General features: G+C 41.2%; 1 protein-coding gene and 2 non-coding genes across 5 annotated transcripts; all 3 read left to right on the top strand.

The window, feature by feature from the left end:
- Positions 1-10,557: 10,557 nt before the first annotated feature.
- On the top strand, positions 10,558-17,733 carry LOC113049607 (nucleolin-like). Of its 3 annotated transcripts, none has more exons than XM_026212101.1 (17): positions 10,558-10,710; positions 12,058-12,159; positions 12,238-12,358; positions 12,450-12,560; positions 12,646-12,786; positions 12,894-13,031; positions 13,143-13,259; positions 13,653-13,742; positions 13,924-14,047; positions 14,138-14,274; positions 14,457-14,583; positions 14,666-14,796; positions 14,890-15,019; positions 15,746-15,894; positions 15,992-16,118; positions 16,353-16,672; positions 17,085-17,733. In XM_026212101.1, the coding sequence occupies exons 1-17, from the start codon at positions 10,693-10,695 to the stop codon at positions 17,141-17,143; spliced, it is 2,142 nt and encodes a 713-aa protein (XP_026067886.1). In that variant the 5' UTR covers positions 10,558-10,692; the 3' UTR covers positions 17,144-17,733. The 3 variants fall into 3 exon arrangements, with proteins under 3 accessions (XP_026067886.1, XP_026067887.1, XP_026067885.1); XM_026212102.1 differs by having other exon boundaries at positions 13,140-13,259; positions 16,353-16,603; XM_026212100.1 differs by having other exon boundaries at positions 13,140-13,259; positions 17,085-17,732.
- LOC113050083 (small nucleolar RNA SNORD82) lies at positions 13,783-13,858 on the top strand. The gene has a single exon (XR_003276726.1). It is a non-coding gene; the product is annotated as a small nucleolar RNA SNORD82 (small nucleolar RNA).
- On the top strand, positions 16,150-16,279 carry LOC113050082 (small nucleolar RNA SNORA75). The gene has a single exon (XR_003276725.1). It is a non-coding gene; the product is annotated as a small nucleolar RNA SNORA75 (small nucleolar RNA).
- Positions 17,734-19,373: the final 1,640 nt, after the last annotated feature.

Below are 19,373 nucleotides of genomic sequence, written 5' to 3'. Positions count from 1 at the left end.
ACCGACTAGAGATAGTCGGGCTCACCTCCACGCACAGCTTGGGCTCTGGAACCACACTTCTTGAGAGAGGCTGGACTCTCTACCAATCTGGAGTTGCCCATGTTGAGAGGCGGAGGGCTGGAGTGGGTTTGCTTATAGCCCCCCAGCTCATCCGCCATATGTTGGAGTTCACCCCGGTGAATGAGAGGGTCACTTCCCTGCGCCTTCGAGTCAGGGATAGATCTCTCACTGTCATTTGTGCCTACGGGCCGAACGGCAGTGCGGACTAGCCGGCCCTCTTGGAGTCTCTGGGAGGGGTGCTGGAAAGTGCTCCGACTGGAGACTCCGTCGTTCTACTGGGGGACTTCAACGCTCACGTGGGCAGTGACAGTGACACCTGGAGGGGCGTGATTGGGAGGAACGCCCCCCCTGACCTGAACCCTGTTCTGTTATTGGATTTCTGTGCTAACCACGGTTTGTCCATAACGAACACCATGTTCAAGCATAAGGGTGTCCATCAGTGCACGTGGCACCAGGACACCCTAGGCTGGAGTTCGATGATCGACTTTGTGGTCGTGTCATCAGACCTTCGGCCATATGTCTTGGACACTCGGGTGAAGAGAGGGGTGGAGCTGTCAACTGATCACCACCTGGTGGTGAGTTGGATCCGATGGTGGGGGAGGAAGCTTGACAGACTCGGCAGACCCAAACGTACTGTGAGGGTCTGTTGGGAACATTTGGCTGAGCCCCTGTCAGAGAGATCTTCAACTCCCACCTCCGGCAGAGCTTCGACCGGAATCCCGAGGGAGTCTGGAGATATTGAGTTCAAGTGGACCATGTTCTCCACCTCCATTGTCGCTGCAGCTGCTCGGAGCTGTGGCTGTAAGGTCTCTGGAGCCTGTCAAGGCGGCAACCCCCGAACCCGGTGGTAGAAGTAGGGTGGAAGTAAGGGATGCTGTCAAGCTGAAGAAAGGAGTCCTATTGGGCCTGGATGGCTTGTGGGACTCCGGAGGCAGCTGACAGATACCGGCAGGACAAGCGGACTGCAGCCCGGGTAGTTGTGGAGGCAAAAAATTGGGCCTGGGAGGAGTTTGGTGAGGCCATGGAGAAAGACTATCGGTTGGCCTCGAAGAGATTCTGGCAAACTGTTCAATGCCTCAGGAGGGGGAAGCAGTGCCCTACCAACACTGTTTACAGTGGAGATGGGCACCTGTTGACCTCAACTGGGGATATCGTCGGGCTGTGGAAGGAATCCTTCGAGGATCTCCTCAATCCCACCGACTTGTGTTCTGTTGAGGAAGCAGTGGCTGGGGACTCGGAGGAGCACTCGTCCATCACCCGGGCTGAAGTCATCGAGGTAGTTAAAAAGCTTCTCGGTGGCAAGGCACCGGGGGTGGATGAGATCCGCCCCGAGTACCTCATGTCTCTGGATGTTGTGGGGTTGTCTTGGCTGACACGCCTCTGCAACATCGCATGGCGGTTGGGGACAGTACCTCTGGACTGGCAGACCGGGGTGGTGGTCCCTCTTTTCAAGAAGGGGGACCAGAGAGTGTGTTCCAACTATAGTGGGATCACACTTCTCAGTCTCCCCGGGAAAGTCTATGCCAGGGTACTGGAGAGGAGAATTCGGCCGATAGTGGAACCTCGGATTCAGGAGGAACAGTGTGGTTTTTGTCCTGGAACACTGGACCAGCTCTATACCCTTTCCAGGGTGCTGGAGGGTTCATTGGAGTTTGCCCAACCAGTCCACATATGTTTTGTGGATTTGGAAAAGGCATTCGACCGTGTTCCTCGCGACATGCTGTGGAGGGTGCTCTGGGAGTATGGGGTCGGCGGCCCCCTACTTAGGGCTGTTCGGTCCCTGTACGAACGGAGCAAGAACTTGGTTCGCATTGCCGGCAGTAAGTCAGACCTGTTCCCAGTGCATGTTGGACTCCGGCAGGGCTGCCCTTTGTCACCTGTTCTGTTCATAATTTTTATGGACAGAATTTCTAGGCGCAGCCAAGGGCCGGAGAGTTTCCGGTTTGGGGACCATACGATTTTGTCGCTGCTTTTTGCGGATGATGTTGGCCTCCTCAGACCAGGACCTTCAGTGTGCACTGGGACGGTTTGCAGCTGAGTGTGAATCGGCTGGGATGAGAATCAGCACCTCCAAGTCTGAGGCCATGGTTCTCAGTCAGAAAAGGGTGGATTGCCCACTTCAGGTTGGTGGAGAGTTCCTGCTTCAAGTGGAGGAGTTCAGGTATCGTGGGGTCTTGTTAACGAGTGAGGGAAGGATGGAATGTGAGATTGACAGACGGATCGGTGCAGCTTCTGCAGTAATGCGGTCGCTGTACCGGTCTGTCATTGTGAAGAAGGAGCTGAGCTGTAAGGCAAAGCTCTCGATTTACCGGTCAATCTATGTTCCTACTCTCACAAGATCCCGGATTCAGGCGGCCGAAATGAGCTTTCTCCGTCGGGTGGCTAGGCGCTCCCTTAGAGATAGGGTGAGAAGCTCGGTCACTCGGGAGGAGCTCAGAGTAGAGCCGTTGCTCCTCCACATCGAGAGGAGCCAGCTGAGGTGGCTCGGGCATCTTTTTTTTATGCCTCCTGGACGCCTTCCCAGGGAGGTGTTCCAGGCATGTCTCACCGGAAGGAGGCCCCGGGGAAACCTAGGACACGCTGGAGGGACTATGTCTCCTGGCTGGCCTGGGAACGCCTTGGGGTCCCCCAGAAGAGCTGGAAGAAGTGGCTAGGGAGAGGGAAGTCTGGGTGTCTCTGCTTAGACTGTTGCCTCCGCAACCCGGCCCCGGATAAGCGGAAGATGATGGATGGATGGATGGATGAATAAAGTAAGGATTATGAGATTATCACTCAAAATTGCAAGATGCAAACTCAGAACTGAGAGATATAAAATCAGAATTGAGAGATACAAACTCAGAATTGCCAAATATAAACTGAGAATTGGAAGATATAAACTCAGAAATTAGATATATAATCTCAGAATTGCGAGTTATAAATTCAGAATTGAGAGAGATATACTAAGATGTACGATATATAAAGTAAGAATTATGAGCTATACATTCAAAATTGCCAGATATAATCTCAGAATTGCGATTTAAATTGCATCGTCCACAGGTGGACGATGCAGTAAACATCGGACTGCATTATGTTCTGCAACACCTAGACAGACCGGGGACTTATGTGAGGATCCTGTTTGTGGACTTCAGCTCGGCCTTCAACACGATCATCCCAAACCTCCTCCTGCCCAAACTAAATCAGCTCTCCGTGCCCACCTCCATCTGTCAGTGGATCAACAGCTTCCTGACAGACAGGCAGCAGCTAGTGAGGCTGGGTAAATACACATCCAGCACCCGTACAATCAGCACCGGAGCTCCCCAGGGCTGTGTCCTCTCCCCACTGCTCTTCTCCCTGTACACTAATGATTGCACATCTAAGGACCTCTCTGTCAAGCTCCTGAAGTTTGCAGACGACACCACACTCATCGGCCTCATTCAGGACGGTGACGAGTCTGCTTACAGACAGGAGGTAAAAGAGCTGGCTGTCTGGTGCAGTCTCAACAACCTGGAGCTTAACACGCTCAAAACAGTGGAGATGATCGTGGACTTCAGGAGGGACCCCCCTGCACTCCTCCCACTCACCATCATGAACAGCACTGTGACTGCAGTGGAGTCATTCAGGTTCCTGGGAACCACCATCTCTCAGGACCTGAAGTGGGACATTCACATTGACTCCATTGTGAAAAAGGCCCAGCAAAGGTTGTACTTCCTCCGCCAGCTGAGGAAGTTTAACCTGCCACAGGAGCTGCTGAAACAGTTCTACTCCACCATCATTGAATCCATCCTCTGCACTTCAGTAACTGTCTGGTTCAGCTCAGCTTCTAAATCTGACCTCAGAAGACTACAGAGGGTAGTCCAGACTGCTGAGCGAATCATCGGTTCAACCCTCCCATCTATTCAAGAACTGTACTTATCCAGAGTGAGAAAAAGGGCTGTCAAAATCACTCTGGACCCCTCACATCCAGCACACTCCCTCTTTGAACTGTTGCCATCTGGTCGACGCTACAGAGCACTGAGCACTAGAACGACCAGACACAGAACCAGTTTCTTCCCTCAGGCAATCCATCTAATGAACAGCTGACAATAACTGCGAACACACTACACTTTATATTTATATACACATACACTTTATTTATCTAACACACATACTTAGTGTAACGATATTCCCTTTGTAATCATCGGGAAGAAGGAGGCGGGAACCGGCGCACAATCAAAAAGCATTTTAATATTCAAAAATAAACACAAAACAGCGCGTCAGCCCCTCACGGCGACTGACGCGCATAAATTAAAAGTAAACACATAAAATAATGTCCCAGGCCTGGTCCTCTCTCGTCCTTCACGGTCGTCACTCCAGTTTTATATCCTTCCATCTCCTACGTGGGACTCAAGACCGGCGGTGGGGCGCAGGTGTAGCTCATCTCCAATCGCTACACCTGGCCTCACTCCTCGTTCCCACGCCTCTCGGCCCCGCCCGACTCGCCACATACCCCCATCGCCCCTCGCAGGCCGGGGGGTACCCTCGAGACTGCGCTCTACTCCCCCCCCCCCCCCTTCCCTCCGGGGGGGACCGCTCACGGGGACCTGCAGGAACCTGGGGGTAGGACAGACGAGGCGAGAGAAAAGGAGATGGAAGGAGGAGCGACAAGGACGAGAGAGGGGAGAGAGAAAAAAAAAAAATCCGGTTCCCAGACGCACTGCTGCTCGGCCCTCCACCAGCTGGGTGATCTCCTCCGCGGTGCCTGGCGGTGGCACTGGACGGCCCTCGGCGGACGGCGCGACACTCCTCCGCCGCCCGATGGACGGCGACGGCTCCTCCGGTTTTGGGCAGCCGGCAGGAGTCCCCCGTTCCCTGCCCCTCCGGATTCCTTCACGGAGGCGGCAGGCTCCGGCCCCCTGGCGAACGGCGCCGACTCCTCCGCTCCCTCACGGACGGCAGCCGCCCCTCCATATCGTGGGCGGCCAGCAGCGAGCTCGCCCGTCCCTGGCAACTCGCTCCAGCCCACCGCCTCGAGCGTCCCTGGCGGCACATACCTCGCCAGCTCGAGGGCACCGCGGATTCACCACAGTGGCGAGGGATCTTCAGCAGCGCGTCCCTCCTTCTCCCGGGTTTCGGCACCACTGTAACGATTCAAACAAATCTCCATATTCATCGGGAAGAAGGAGGCGGGAACCGGCGCACAATCAAAAACACTTTAATATCCAAAAATAAACACAAAACAGCGCGTCAGCCCCTCACGGCGACTGACGCGCATAAATTAAAAGTAAACACATAAAATAATGTCCCAGGCCTGGTCCTCTCTCGTCCTTCACGGTCGTCACTCCAGTTTTATATCCTTCCATCTCCTACGTGGGACTCAAGACCGGCGGTGGGGCGCAGGTGTAGCTCATCTCCAATCGCTACACCTGGCCTCACTCCTCGTTCCCACGCCTCTCGGCCCCGCCCCACTCGCCACACTTAGTATACACTTAAATTTTACACACAATATATATGTACATACATAACTCCATTTTGTAATATACCTACCTACAATTGTCATTTGTATATTGTCATTCACTGTCTACATATTTGTATTTTTTATTCTTTTATTATGTGTTTTATGTTCTGTCGCTGTCATTCTGTTGTACTGCGGAGCTTCTGTCACGAAAACAAATTCCTCGTATGTGTAAACATACCTGGCAATAAAGCTCATTCTGATTCTGATTCTGATTCTGAATTGAGATTTAAACTCAGAATTGAGATATAAACTCAGAATTGCGGAATGTAAACTTAGAAATAATGATATATTGAGAATTATGAGATGCAGTATAAGCTCCAAATTGCAAGTTATAAACTCAGAATTTAGCTATAAACTCAGAATTGAGATACAATCTCAGAATTAAGAGATATAAACTGAGAATTGAGAGAGATAAACTCAGAATTGAGATATAAACTCAGAATTTAAATATAAACTCAGAATTTAGATATAAACTCAGAATTGAGAGAAATAATCTCAGAATTGAGATATTAACTCAGAATAGAGATATAAACTCAGAATTGAGAGATATAATCTCAGAATTGAGATATAAACTCAGAATTGAGAGAAATAATCTCAGAATTCAGATATTAACTCAGAATAGAGATATAAACTCAGAATTGAGAGATATAATCTCAGAATTGAGATATAAACTCAGAATTGAGATATAATCTCAGAATTGAGATATAAACTCAGAATTGCAACACATAAAATCAGAATTGGGTTATAAACTCAAAATTGAGATATAAAATTAGAATAGATATTTAAACTCAGAATTGAGATATAAACTCAGAATTGAGATATAAACTCAGAATTGCGACATAAAATGAGAACTGAGGGATATAAACTCAAAATAATGATTGAATTAAGATAATAATGATAATAATGAATTAAGAATTATGAGATGCAGTATAAGATCCAAATTGAAAGTTATAAACTCAGAATTGAGATAAATAAATTCAGAATAGACATATGAACTCAGAATTTAGAGATTTAAACGCAGAATTTAGATATATATAAACTCAGAATTTAGTTATGAAATCAGAACTGAGAGATATAAACTTAGAATTGAGATATATAAACTCAGAAATGAGATTTTAAACTCATAATTGAGATATATAAACTCAGAATTAAGATGTATAAATTCAGATTGGAGATTTAAACTCAGAATTGAGATATACAAATTCAGATTTGAGATTTAAACTCAGAATTGAGAGATATAAACTCAGAATTGGGAGATATAAACTCAGAATTAAGATATCTAAATTCAGATTTGAGATTTAAACTCAGAATTGAAATATATAAACTCAGAATTCAGAGATATAAACTCAGAATTAAGATATTTAAATTCAGAATTGAGATCTAATCTCAGAAGTGAGGGATATAAAGTCAGAATTGAGATATATAAACTCAGAATTGAGATATGAACTCATAATTGCAGGATATAAACTCAGAATTGTGAGATATAAACCCAGAATTGAGATATATAAACTCAGAATTTAAACTCAGAATTGAGATATAAACTCAGAATTGAGGGATATAAACTCATAATTGCAGGATATAAACTCAGAAATGTGAGATATAAACTCAAAAATAACATATAAACTCAGAATTATGAGATTTAAACTTAGAATTGATATATAATCTCAGAACTGAGAGATATAAACTCAGAATTGAGATATAAAATCCGAATTTAGAGATTTAATCTCAGAATTTAGATATATAAACTCAGAATTTAGGGATATAAACTCAGAATAATTATATATTAAAAATTAGTATGAGATGCAGTATAAGCTCAAAATTGCAAGTTATAAACTCAGAATTGCGAGATATGAACTCAGAATTAAGAGACATAAACTCAGAATTATGGGATATCAATTCAGAATTGAGTTATAAACTCAGAATTGAGATATAAACTCAGAATTGAGAGATATAAACTAAGATTTGATATATAAACTCAGAATTGAGAGATATAAATTCAGAATTGAGATATAACTCAGAAATGAGATATATAAATTCAGATTTGAGATTTAAACTCATAGTTTAGATATATAAACTCAGAATTGAGATTTATAAACTAAGAATTGAGATTTATAAACTCAGAATTGAGATCTATAAACTCAGAATTAAGATTTTTAAACTCAGAATTGAGAGATATGAACTCAGAATTAAGATATTTAAATTCAGAATTCAGATGTAAACTCATAATTGAGATGTAAACTCAGAATTGAGAGACATAAACTCTGAATCAAGAGATATAAACTCAGAATTGAGAGATAAACTCAGAATTGTGGGATATAAACTCAGAATTTAGTTATGAACTCAGAATTGAGAGATATAAACTTAGAGTTGAGATATATAAACTCAGATTTTAGATTTAAACTCAGAATTGAGATATATAAATTCAGATTTGAGATTTAAACTCAGAATTGAGAGATATAAACAGAATTGAGAGATTTAAACTCAGAATTGAGATCTATAAACTCAGAATTGAGATCTATAAACTCAGAATTGAGATCTATAAACTCAGAATTGAGAGATATAAACTCAGAATTAAGATATTTAAATTCAGAATTGAGATCTAATCTCAGAATTTATATATAAACTCAGAATTGAGGGATATAAACTCAGAATTGAGATATAAACTCATAATTGCAGGATATAAACTCAGAATTGCGAGATATAAACTCAGAAATGAGATATAAACTCAGAATTTTGAGATTTAAACTTAGAATTGATATATAATCTCAAAACTGAGAGATATAAAATCAGAACTGAGAGATATAAAATCAGAATTTTGAGATTTAATCTCAGAATTTAGATATATAAACTCAGAATTTAGGGATATAAACTCAGAATAATGATATATTAAAAATGATGAGATGCAGTATAAACTCAAAATTGCAAGTTATAAACTCAGAATTGCGAGATATGAACTCAGAATTAAGAGATATAAACTCAGAATTGTGGGATATCAATTCAGAATTGAGTTATAAACTCAGAATTGAGATAAAAACTCAGAATTGTGGGATATCGATTCAGAATTGAGTTATAAACTCAGAATTGAGATATAAACTCAGAATTGAGAGATATAAACTCAGATTTTATGTATAAACTCAGAATTTAGAGATATAAACTCAGAATTGAGAGATATAAACTCAGAATTGAGATATATAAATTCAGATTTGAGAGTTATAAACTCAGAATTGTGAGATATAAATTGAGCTCAGAATTGATAGATTTAAACTCATAGTTGAGATATATAAACTCAGAATTGAGAGCTATAAACTCAGAATTGAGATGTAAACTCAGAATTGCAAGATATAAACTCAGAATTGAGAGATATAAACTCAGAATTAAGATATATAAATTCAGAATTGAGATCTTATCTCAGAATTGAGGGATATAGACTCAGAATTGAGATATATAAAGTCACAATTGAGACATGAACTCATAATTGCAGAATATAAACTCAGAATTGTGAGATATAAACTCAGAATTGAGAGATGTTAACTCAGAAATGAGATATATAAACTCAGAATTGAGATCTAAACTCAGAATTTAGATTTGAGATTTAAACTCATAGTTGAGATATATAAACTCAGAATTGATATTTATAAACTCAGAATTGAGAAATATAAACTCAGAATTCAGATGTAAACTCTGAATCAAGAGATATAAACTCAGAATTGAGATATAAACTCAGAATTACAGGATATAAGTTCATAATTTAAAAATATAATTTAATATTTTTTTACAGTATTAAATTATTATAAGCTTAAGTTCTTTAGTGTATTTGCCTACAGTGTTTTAATATTTTGTGTGAACATGTCATGTTGAATAAAGTTGCACACAGATGAAAACTCTTCATCGCTTCATCAAACATTTCGATACTTTTCACATAAGTTTTCGATGATTAAATAAAACTAAATAATAAATAGTTCAGCTTCTTTATATTTGTGCTTTTGGTAAGTATTGAGTGCTTCAAATGCCTCAGTGAGTGAATGAACTGTCCGAGTGATTCAGATTGAAGAGTGAACCTATGAACCTTTTGCTAACAAGCTTGATGCATTCATTGAATAGAAACGACTCTAAGACAATGTTAACATATTCAGCTAATGTGCATTAAAAATAAATATGAACATGAGAAATAATAAAAGGGTAAGAGGCCTAGTAGTATGCTAATTGAACTAACAACAACAAAAAAGGAGCCATTTGAGTCATCAGATTCATTAAAACATTTTTCAGTTGGGCGTTGCTATTCAAACATTAAAATCATGATTTTTAAACAATTTATATTGTGATATATCATATCATATACAGTGTGTATATATATATATATATATATATATATATATATATATATATATATATATATATATATATATATATATATATAAAGTAAACTGAGACTGTATATTGTTTAATAAAACAAAGTGTGGTTGAAGACAGATAAAACATGACACAACTTGGTTCATTTTCATTTGACGAATAAGTCTGATTTATTCAGTAATCACTCAAAATGATTCATAAATGTTATAATACACAACAAAGATCCGGCTCAAAGGAGTCGATTGTTTGAGAACCGAGCAATGCATCTGTATTGCTGCATGTATAATTTTGATTCACTAAAATTAACCGGTTCGGCAACACGACAGAAAGTAAAAAATTTAAATAAATAAAAAAATAAAAAACATTTTCATGTTACACGATAACAATATCGGGTTAGTAATCATTTTATCTTATTTTCATTCCTAACTTAGACTTTAAAATTAAAAGCAGACGGGGCCGTTTTTCCTAGCTTTATTAGATAAATTACAACGAAATATTGTCAATTGTATTTATTTGCCATCTGCGACAGAATGTTATGGACCACGTGATGGTGTCATTAAAGAATCACTGAATCGCAACGAACTGCTTAAAAGAACCGATTCGCGGAAACGACTCGGACCTCCCGTCGTTGAATATCATTGGAGGGCGTGCTCGGTGGGCGGGGCTTCTCTGGACGTACTAAAAGCGTATGCGAGCGCTCTTTTCCGTCCTGTACAGAGAACCACGTGTGACTGAACGGTTTTTACCTGCGCCACTCTCCCGTTATCAGCCTTACAGTTAAGAAAAAACCCAAAAAACAACCTTCAGTCATGGTGAAGCTTGCCAAGGTAAGATATCTGCAAACACATTCTAACAGTTCATATTTAGATTTAAATGTAAACGGTCGAAACGCGAGATGTTCTGTTTTCCGTTGTATCGCCTTCTCTAAGGTGAAGAAGGCCCACATGTGCGAAACATGAATATCGATCATGTGTGTATTTTAGCTTTGCAAAGGTAAACACAAAGAATGCAGTTGATTTATAATGCTAAATAGTTGCGTCTAGAATAAATTAATTCTTATCTAATAGCCGTTTTTGTTAGTTATTCGGTTCACACGGACGGGCCACGCTTCTCCTTCATAGGCCTCAGCTGACACGCATGATGAAGTGTTTTTTCATGTGTATGTGACACGTTTTGTATTTTTGTAAAATCAGCAATAGTTTGCAAGCGAGGTTTTCCGAGTTTTTACAGTGTCGTGGTTTCGCGCTAAATCGCGCCTTCGCCACGTGAGCCGTGTAGCGATGTTAGCTCGATGCTAAACGCCTCCATTTTGGCTCTTTGAAGCGGATGAGCGGACATTTACCACGCTGCTTTAACCCGCGTCTCGCAGTTAATGCACATTGTGTGATTTGCGTGTATTTTATTCGAGCCTGCCACGTGTGTATACATAGACTCGTAAACTAGTCGGTATGATCGCGTGCATGTGGGTTTTCCACGTGTAACGAGAACCCCACGTGGGTTCGTCCACGCGGGGACTTTCACGCGCAATGCGGTGCTTTTCGAATTCATTTAAATAAACTTAACATTACTCATTTATATACTCGAACGTAATATTAATATTATTACTAGTTTTTGTTTGTGACAAGTTATTTAATACTAGTCCTACAAGATGTTATAACTTGCAAACATGTGCAATTATCAAATTCAACTGCGTAGAAGTTTTACACGAATACCCATCCCGAAGTATATATTATGTAAAAATAAATTTGAGAAGTATTTATTGTTCTTTTGACGCATTTTAAGTTGAAACGGAAGGAAAAAGTGTTTTGTTTAGGCCACGCCTCCAAACATTTTCTGTGTCTCAAACTTGCCCTGGAGATAAATGCATGTTTATTAAATATAGTTTGTTCACTGCATTAATACAATAAAAATTAAAACCTGCTTTTATTAAAGCAGTTACTATCCACTGTAAGTCTTTAATGGTGTTAAGAAACGGGAATGGAAAAATATATAAAGTCTAGTGCCATTATAAAAGTCAAAACTAAAGCGAAACTAAAAGGTGTTTTGGAATAAGTCGCAGCACATTTCAAGTGAAACCCATTACATATGTTTCTCAAAACATGATAAACAGCAGTATAATTGCATTACTTAAAAGACTCCCTAAATAATTTGTCTCCACAAATCCATCTTTGCAGGCAGCTAAAAAGCAGGCGCCTCCTAAGAAAAAGGCACCTCCACCTCCCAAGGAAGTGGAAGAGGACTCCAGCGAGGAGGACAGTGAGGATGAGGAAGAAGAGGTGAGGAGTTGATCTAGAAATCACAATTTATTCATCCGCACAGTGATTAATACTAAGGTTTAAATTTCAATTCGGCAGGCGCCACCAGTTAAGGCTGTAGCAAAGAAGAAAGCCGCTCCGGCGAAGGCAGTGAAGAACGGGAAAGCTGCCGCCAAACAGGAGAGCGAGAGTGACGATGACGACGATGAAGAAGAATCTGGTAAGCCCCTTGATTTTCATGACTGTCTTCTCATGGCCGTGTTCTTAGTCTGAAGGTCAAATTTGAATAATTTCCCAATTGTTCTCCATAGAAGAGGAAGCTCCTCCTCCAAAGAAGGCAGCACCTGCCAAGGCGACTCCTGCCAAGAAGGCAGCGCCTGCTGAGGAGTCCTCCGACGAAGATGATGACGACGACGAGGATGGTAGGATAATGTCTCAGGATTGATGGTGTGTGTCTAAGTGTTTTTGAGACCATTTGACATTCAACTCCATTTCCTGTCTTCATAGATGACGAATCTGAGGAAGAGCCGCCTCCGCCTCCCAAGAAGGCCACGCCTGCTAAAGCCACACCTGCTAAAGCCACTCCGGCAAAGAAGGCCGCTCCGGCCAAGAAAGCTGCTCCTGCCGAGGAGTCCGATGAGGATGAAGGTGCGAAATACACTGAGGAAGAGTCAAAGACTCGTTCTGAAGTGAACTCGTTCTCACTATGAGTGTGTCTGCTTTCTGTGTTAATCACGGTCTCTGTTTGAATGTAGATGAATCTGAAGAGGAAGAAGCCCCGCCTCCTAAAAAGGCAGCTAAACCCGCAGCCAAAGCCCCTGCTGCTAAAGCCCCCGCAGCGGAGGAGTCTGACGAGGATGATGATGATGACGACGAGGATGATGATGATGATGGTGTGTGTGACTGGATGGAATTAATACTGCATGTGTTTGATTCTATGACCTGATGTTTTCCTCTTTGATAGTTTTTAACCTTTGTCCTGTATGTTTGTCTTGATTCAGAAGAGGAGGAAATGGACACGACTCCTGCAGCCAAAAAGGCAGGATTGGTGAAGGCGAAGGAGGAGTCTGAAGAAGAGGATGATGATGATGACGACGATGAGGATGATGAAGAGGAAGACGGTATGGCAGTCAAGTTATTAGTCTATTTTGAGTTTGGTTTATGATTTTCATGCTGATCAGGTGTGTGGTTTAAAATATTAAGGCATGACTGTTAGGATACAGATTGTGATGAGTTCAGAGAATGTTTTATGCAGTTAAGAACAGAAACAATAATTCCAGTAATAGATCAATAGGTGTACACTTGGTTTTAAACTTGATATGTTTACATCTAGACAATTTAAATAGTTCTCCTTTTTAGTTGAAAAGGCTTAATCAAGTCCCAATGTGTCCGTTCTTCAGTGTTGTGTGTCGTGCTCCTGACTCGTGATGGTTTCAGTGTTTTGTGTTATTCAAGCTTGACTGCACTGGTCACTTCCTGTTCTCTAATTCAGTTGTTCTGGGTTTGTTCTTCAGAGACCCCGGTCACTCCAGGGAAAAGGAAGGCCGAGGCCAAAAAAGAGAAGGGAACACCACCAGCGAAGAAAGCTAAAACTGATGGCGAAGGTGAGACTTCTGTTCTCAATGCTTGTGTTCTTGAGCATTAACCACATATGATGATGATTTAAGGGACTTAATACTGAAACCTGTGATGTGAGCTTTCATATCAGTTCTGATGCTGGTTTAAGAGGGAAAAGAGTTATTCTTTGTCTTGGTTTGGCGAACTGACGTTGCTGTTCATTTTCAGGTTTCAGTCTCTTCTTGGGTAACCTGAACTCCAATAAAGACTTTGATGAAATTAAGTCCGCAATCACAAAGTTCTTCTCGAAGGAAGGCCTTGAGATTCAGGACGTCCGACTTGGCGGGAGCAAGTAAGGACACAGTTGGTGTTGCATATACTCGAAGTCAGTTGTCATTGTAAAAGAGTTGTGACTCATTCCTAATTCAATTATCTTTTGAAGGAAATTTGGCTATGTGGACTTTGCATCAGAGGAAGACCTGCAGAAGGCTATGGGGCTCAATGGCAAGAAGTTAATGGGCCTACCGTTGAAACTGGACAAAGCCAGAAGCAAAGAAGACTCCCAGGAAAACAAGAAAGGTAATGTCCCCTCAGCTGCCGCTTTTGTACATAAATCCAACCAGAAATGATGACAGCTTTTCACTTTCCTGAACTGCCGTGTGGGTCTACGATAGTCAAGTGCTGATCTGGAGTCGTCGATTAAGTGCTAGTCAAACACAGAGGGTGCGGATGCTAACGTTTAATCACTGTTCCTCCATCAGAGAGAGATGCACGCACGTTGTTCGTGAAGAACCTGCCGTACTCCATAACACAGGAGGAACTGCAGGAAGTCTTTGAGCAGGCCACTGATATCAGGATCCCGATGGGCAGCAACGGTTCGAGCAGAGGGTAAGACTGAGCCCTGGCTGTTTGCATTATTAAAAATACCTCTTTTAAATGAATACTTGACTGACGCTCTCTTTGGGTGCAGAATCGCATACCTGGAGTTCAAGACGGAGGCGATCGCTGAGAAGACGCTGGAGGAGGCGCAGGGTTCAGATGTCCAGGGCCGCTCCATCATCATAGACTTCACTGGAGAGAAGAGTCGGCAGGGCGGCAGAAGTGAGCGCTTTAGACTCGTCTCACTCTGGACTGGATCTGTTCTAGCTCTATTTATCGTGAATGTTGTTAACACAATGTCTTTTGTTCATTTAGCCATTGGTAATGCAAACAAAATCCTGGTTGTGAACAACCTGTCGTTCAACGCGAGTGAAGAGTCCCTCCAGAGTGTGTTTGAGAAGGCCGTGTCCATCAGAGTACCACAGAACAACGGCAGACCGAAGGGGTACGTCAGGCGCAAGTCACACATGTGTAGACGGTTTGAGTCGGGTGATTTGACCGTTAAATAAGGCCTGTGAAGTATTTGTCCTAAATGGCCTTTGAGTCTAGATAAAAATGTTTGCTGTAGAAACTGAAGGTCAGTTTTTCTTTCTTTGTTCACTAAATGAACATAAGGAAGAATGTTTGACTCCTGATTGAACTGGTTTAGAATTGATTCAGATTCTATGAGGTTGTGAAATCTTTTGAACTTTACAACTGCTTGTGTCCAATGCTGTTTCTTTCTTTATTGCACGCTCTATTCAGACCAGTATCTATAAAAGTAAAAGTTTGACCAAATTCGATTATACTCTGCCACTAGGTGGCGTTTGGGGGGGGAAAAGAAAAAGGGACCTTTCTAAATTTTCTTTTTTGAAACCTGGAATGTTCTGCTGTTTGTGTTGACCGAAAAGCTTTGAGTCTTATTGATTGGTCAGTTTCTCACATTTTAATGGAGAAAAACTATTTTAAAGTTGCATTGGTAACATGCAAATGTTAGTTCGCTTTAACAGCCATTTGCTCATTAATTTCACACCAGTTTTGTTTGTGTAAATGGGACATAATTTTTTACAGCGCAACAAATTTAAACATTATGCTATCATCCCTGAATATAGCCACATTCAAGTGTCTTGTTTTTGATGTGCCTACTTTGCTTTGGTCTAATGTCTTTTTTTTTTTCTTTTTAATTTTTCAGATTTGCGTTTTTGGAGTTCGAAAGCGTGGAGGATGCCAAGGAGGCGATGGAGAATTGCAACAACACAGAAATCGAGGGCAGGAGTATCCGATTAGAGTACAGTCAGAACGACAGAGACCGAAGCAGTGGAGGAGGAAGAGGAGGCTCTGGTTTGTAGATTGCTGCTTATTCACTCCAGTTTTACCAGCTTTTTACTTTTTTTTTTTTTTTTTTCATGAATGCTAACTGCTTTCCCTCTGTTTGTAGGGCCAACAAAAACCCTGTTTGTCAAAGGTCTGTCAGAGGACACCACAGACCAGTCTCTGAAAGAAGCTTTTGACGGAGCAGTAAACGCCAGAATCGTCATGGACCGAGACACCGGATCATCGAAAGGGTACGGCCGTGTTTGATACCTTCATGTTCTTTGCTTCTCATGAGCTCCTCTCTGTCAGTCCAGTGGCGGTGTATGGATTCGCACGAGAAGTAGATTGAAATCGCAGTTAAACCGGTGGTTCCACCATATTGGGATGTACCCATGTCTGATGTGAGACATGATGCTGTTTGATGTGTAAACTGCTGATGCTTTTCCTTTGGGATTTTTACTGAAAACTGTTTCTTCCCACTCCAGGTTTGGCTTCGTAGACTTCGACAGCGAAGGAGACTGCAAGGCAGCCAAAGAAGCCATGGATGATGGAGAGATCGACGGGAACAGAGTCACTCTGGACTATGCCAAGCCCAAGGGCGAGGGCGGCCGAGGAGGTTTCGGAGGTGGTTTCGGAGGACGTGGTGGTGGACGAGGTGGTTTCGGAGGACGAGGGGGCGGTGGTTTCGGAGGAGGAAGAGGTGGTGGCTTCAGGGGAGGACGAGGAGGAAGAGGCGGTGGTTTCGGAGGAAGAGGAGGTGGCTTCGGAGGAGGAAGAGGCGGCGGCTTTGGTGGAGGAAGAGGCGGTGGGTGTCATTTAGTGATAGACCAATACCAATCTATACTGTACTTTGTTTTATTTTAATTGGGGGGTGGGGTTTTGTTTGTTACTGTATTCTATAAATGTTTTTTTTTTCGGCTGTAGTTTGTCTAGTTTAAACTTACAATAAAACTGAGATTTAATTGAAATACTAGATTTATTTCTATATGTTAGTTTAGTTGCATCAACTTTTATCATGTCTCCTTGTTTGTTATCTAATGTTAATGATACCTCCTGTATTTAATTTTTTCTTTTTCTTGTATTTCTATTTGTTGAGGATTTACACTAGTGAATGCAAACGCAAATCATTACTGATTTGGCACGGAGCCATTTTGAAGGTTAAGATTTTAGGTTTTAATTGAACTATAAATTTAACAAGTGGTCTTTTTATTTTTCAGGTGGACGAGGTGGATTCGGGGACCGACCACAAGGGAAGAAGATCAAGTTTGATGATTAAGTCTGTAACTGAACTGTTTCCATTTGCTTAAATCCACTTTGTCAGAGCGTTTCTAGGACATTCCAGGAAGCATCAGTAACTGTACAGTGACCCCTGACCCCTCACTCCCTCTTAACTGTGTGATTCTGAAATGTCCCAGCCATCCACGTGAAGATTAAATGTGAATGTTGTAATTATGCTCTGCTGGTTTAGGTACATGTTGTACATGCAACAGGTTGTTGTCGTTTGTTTTATTTTTGTTTAGTTTTTTTATGCGGTTTCTCTCCCCACCCTTCCTTTCCCCTCTAAATTTTATTTAATTTTCACTATTCTGTTTAAGTTTGCTTTAGATGCTAGTTTAATGTGCTGTACCTTTTTTAATGTGCAAAGCATATTGTAACATATACATGGAATTGACGCCGATTTAGTATTTAGAGGTGTAAATGTATATGAAATATTTGAATGGGATTAAGATGGATAACAAGTGTGTTGTAAGGCTAATGTCAGATGTATGAACCAAATTTGGCTTGTGACTGAGGGTTTTGCTCTTTTCCAGTTCAGATTTTTCATAATGTAAAGAACCATTTTGATTAAACATGGTTTTTAAACTCTCTGGTTTCTTGTGATTCTTATATATTTTATTTTACAAGTAAAACAAACTATTATAATTATGCATACTTGGATGTGAGTAACCATAAGCCAAATCCTAACCCTATAGTGAGTGCATGTAGTGAATTAATATTATTCAGTCCTTTAGTGTAATTTTACTGTAATGAACGCCTTAAAATGTAACGGCTTTGGTCTTTCCAAATAAACTGCACATATTCTTGTTTCTTACATGAAAAGCAGGGATTCCCAATTCTTTTTGGTCAGCTGAACCTCATTCAACTGATGTATTTATTTTAACTTCCCCTGAGAATTTAAAATATTTTAATTTGCATGTTCGCGGTTCTGTGACGTTGGTTAATGGTCACATGCCTTGCAGGTAAACAAATATACCATATACAATCATAAAGTGTTTCGATTAATGCGATTTTAAAATGTTATATTTTCATTTGACATTATCTCGATTTAATTAACCTTTAATTAAACTCATAAATCCCCTGCAGTTACTTTACTAGCCGGAAACCTTAGTGTAATGATTAATGCTGTTTATCAATCACAACTAATTTACATTTTCTTTATCGTATCTTTATATCCCTATGCTACAATATATTACACAATAAGTTTAAATTAATGGGATAAACGAGTTAAGTCAAATCGTAAAGAATTTGTCATGTAATTTGTAATCAGAAACAAACTACTTGTAAATTGCGCTTCTGTTGATCGAAGCACGATTACTGGCAGTGTTTTTGTTCTTGAGTAATGTAGATTAAATGACCCTCAAAAAGAGAGTAATAACCATAGGGGAATAACTTTTGTTTTCTGAAGATTTTCCGATCTTCTTACCCATAATCCCCTGCTGTAATGTCAGTGGTTGCCAGATGATGGCAGACTCCTCAAGAAAGAGGACTGAAACACTGCAGAAAGGGCTCGTTGCGATCTCAGCTCCTTGTGTGGAAGGTAAATTAACTGATTTTCCCCGCTTTTCCCATCAGTTTATTAACCTCATGTCGATTTGTGAAAGCACGCGGCCGCCTCGAGTTCGCCTCTTAAGTGTTGGCGCCAAAATGCAAAATGTTGTGTAATGCGGTTAAACATCTTGGCTTTATAGTGTTAACGTTGAAGCTCTGTTCGGTCCTAACTAATATTTCTAAACATTAGATAAACACACACAAACTGCAAAGAAGGTTTCATGTATCCTCGGCTGACATAAGTCACTCTGAGCCGATGATTTCCTCTCTCTGCTCGTGTTAGTCGAGTTTGACTGTTAGTAGACAGGATTTCCAGCATGTCTATGGGACGAAACCGGTCAGATTTTCCCAGAGGCGATCGTTCAGCAGGTTTGAAGAGGCTCCGTGTGAATATTTGACCCTGTTTCTACTCTTTCATTGATCACATGTTTGTATCATATCTTTTTAAGATCTCTCTTGCAGTGTTTCAGCTTCAAAAGCCTGTCTGGTTCACAAAGTCAATCAAATTATTGATTTTAAATTCGACATTTATGAAAAAAAAAAATTACTGTTCAAAGGTTTAAGATCCATAAAATTTAATAATAATACTTTTAATCATCAATAATGCATTTAACTGATCAAAAGTGAACTGTAAAGACGTTTCGGTTTCAAATAAATGCTGTTCCTTATGTTTTACC

The sequence above is a fragment of the Carassius auratus genome, chromosome 30 (assembly GCF_003368295.1).
Source record: "Carassius auratus strain Wakin chromosome 30, ASM336829v1, whole genome shotgun sequence".
In the NCBI taxonomy this organism is placed as follows: Eukaryota; Metazoa; Chordata; class Actinopteri; order Cypriniformes; family Cyprinidae; genus Carassius; species Carassius auratus.
The sequence above is the reverse complement of the archived record's forward strand: the minus strand, read 5'-3'. Positions and strand labels throughout refer to the sequence as shown.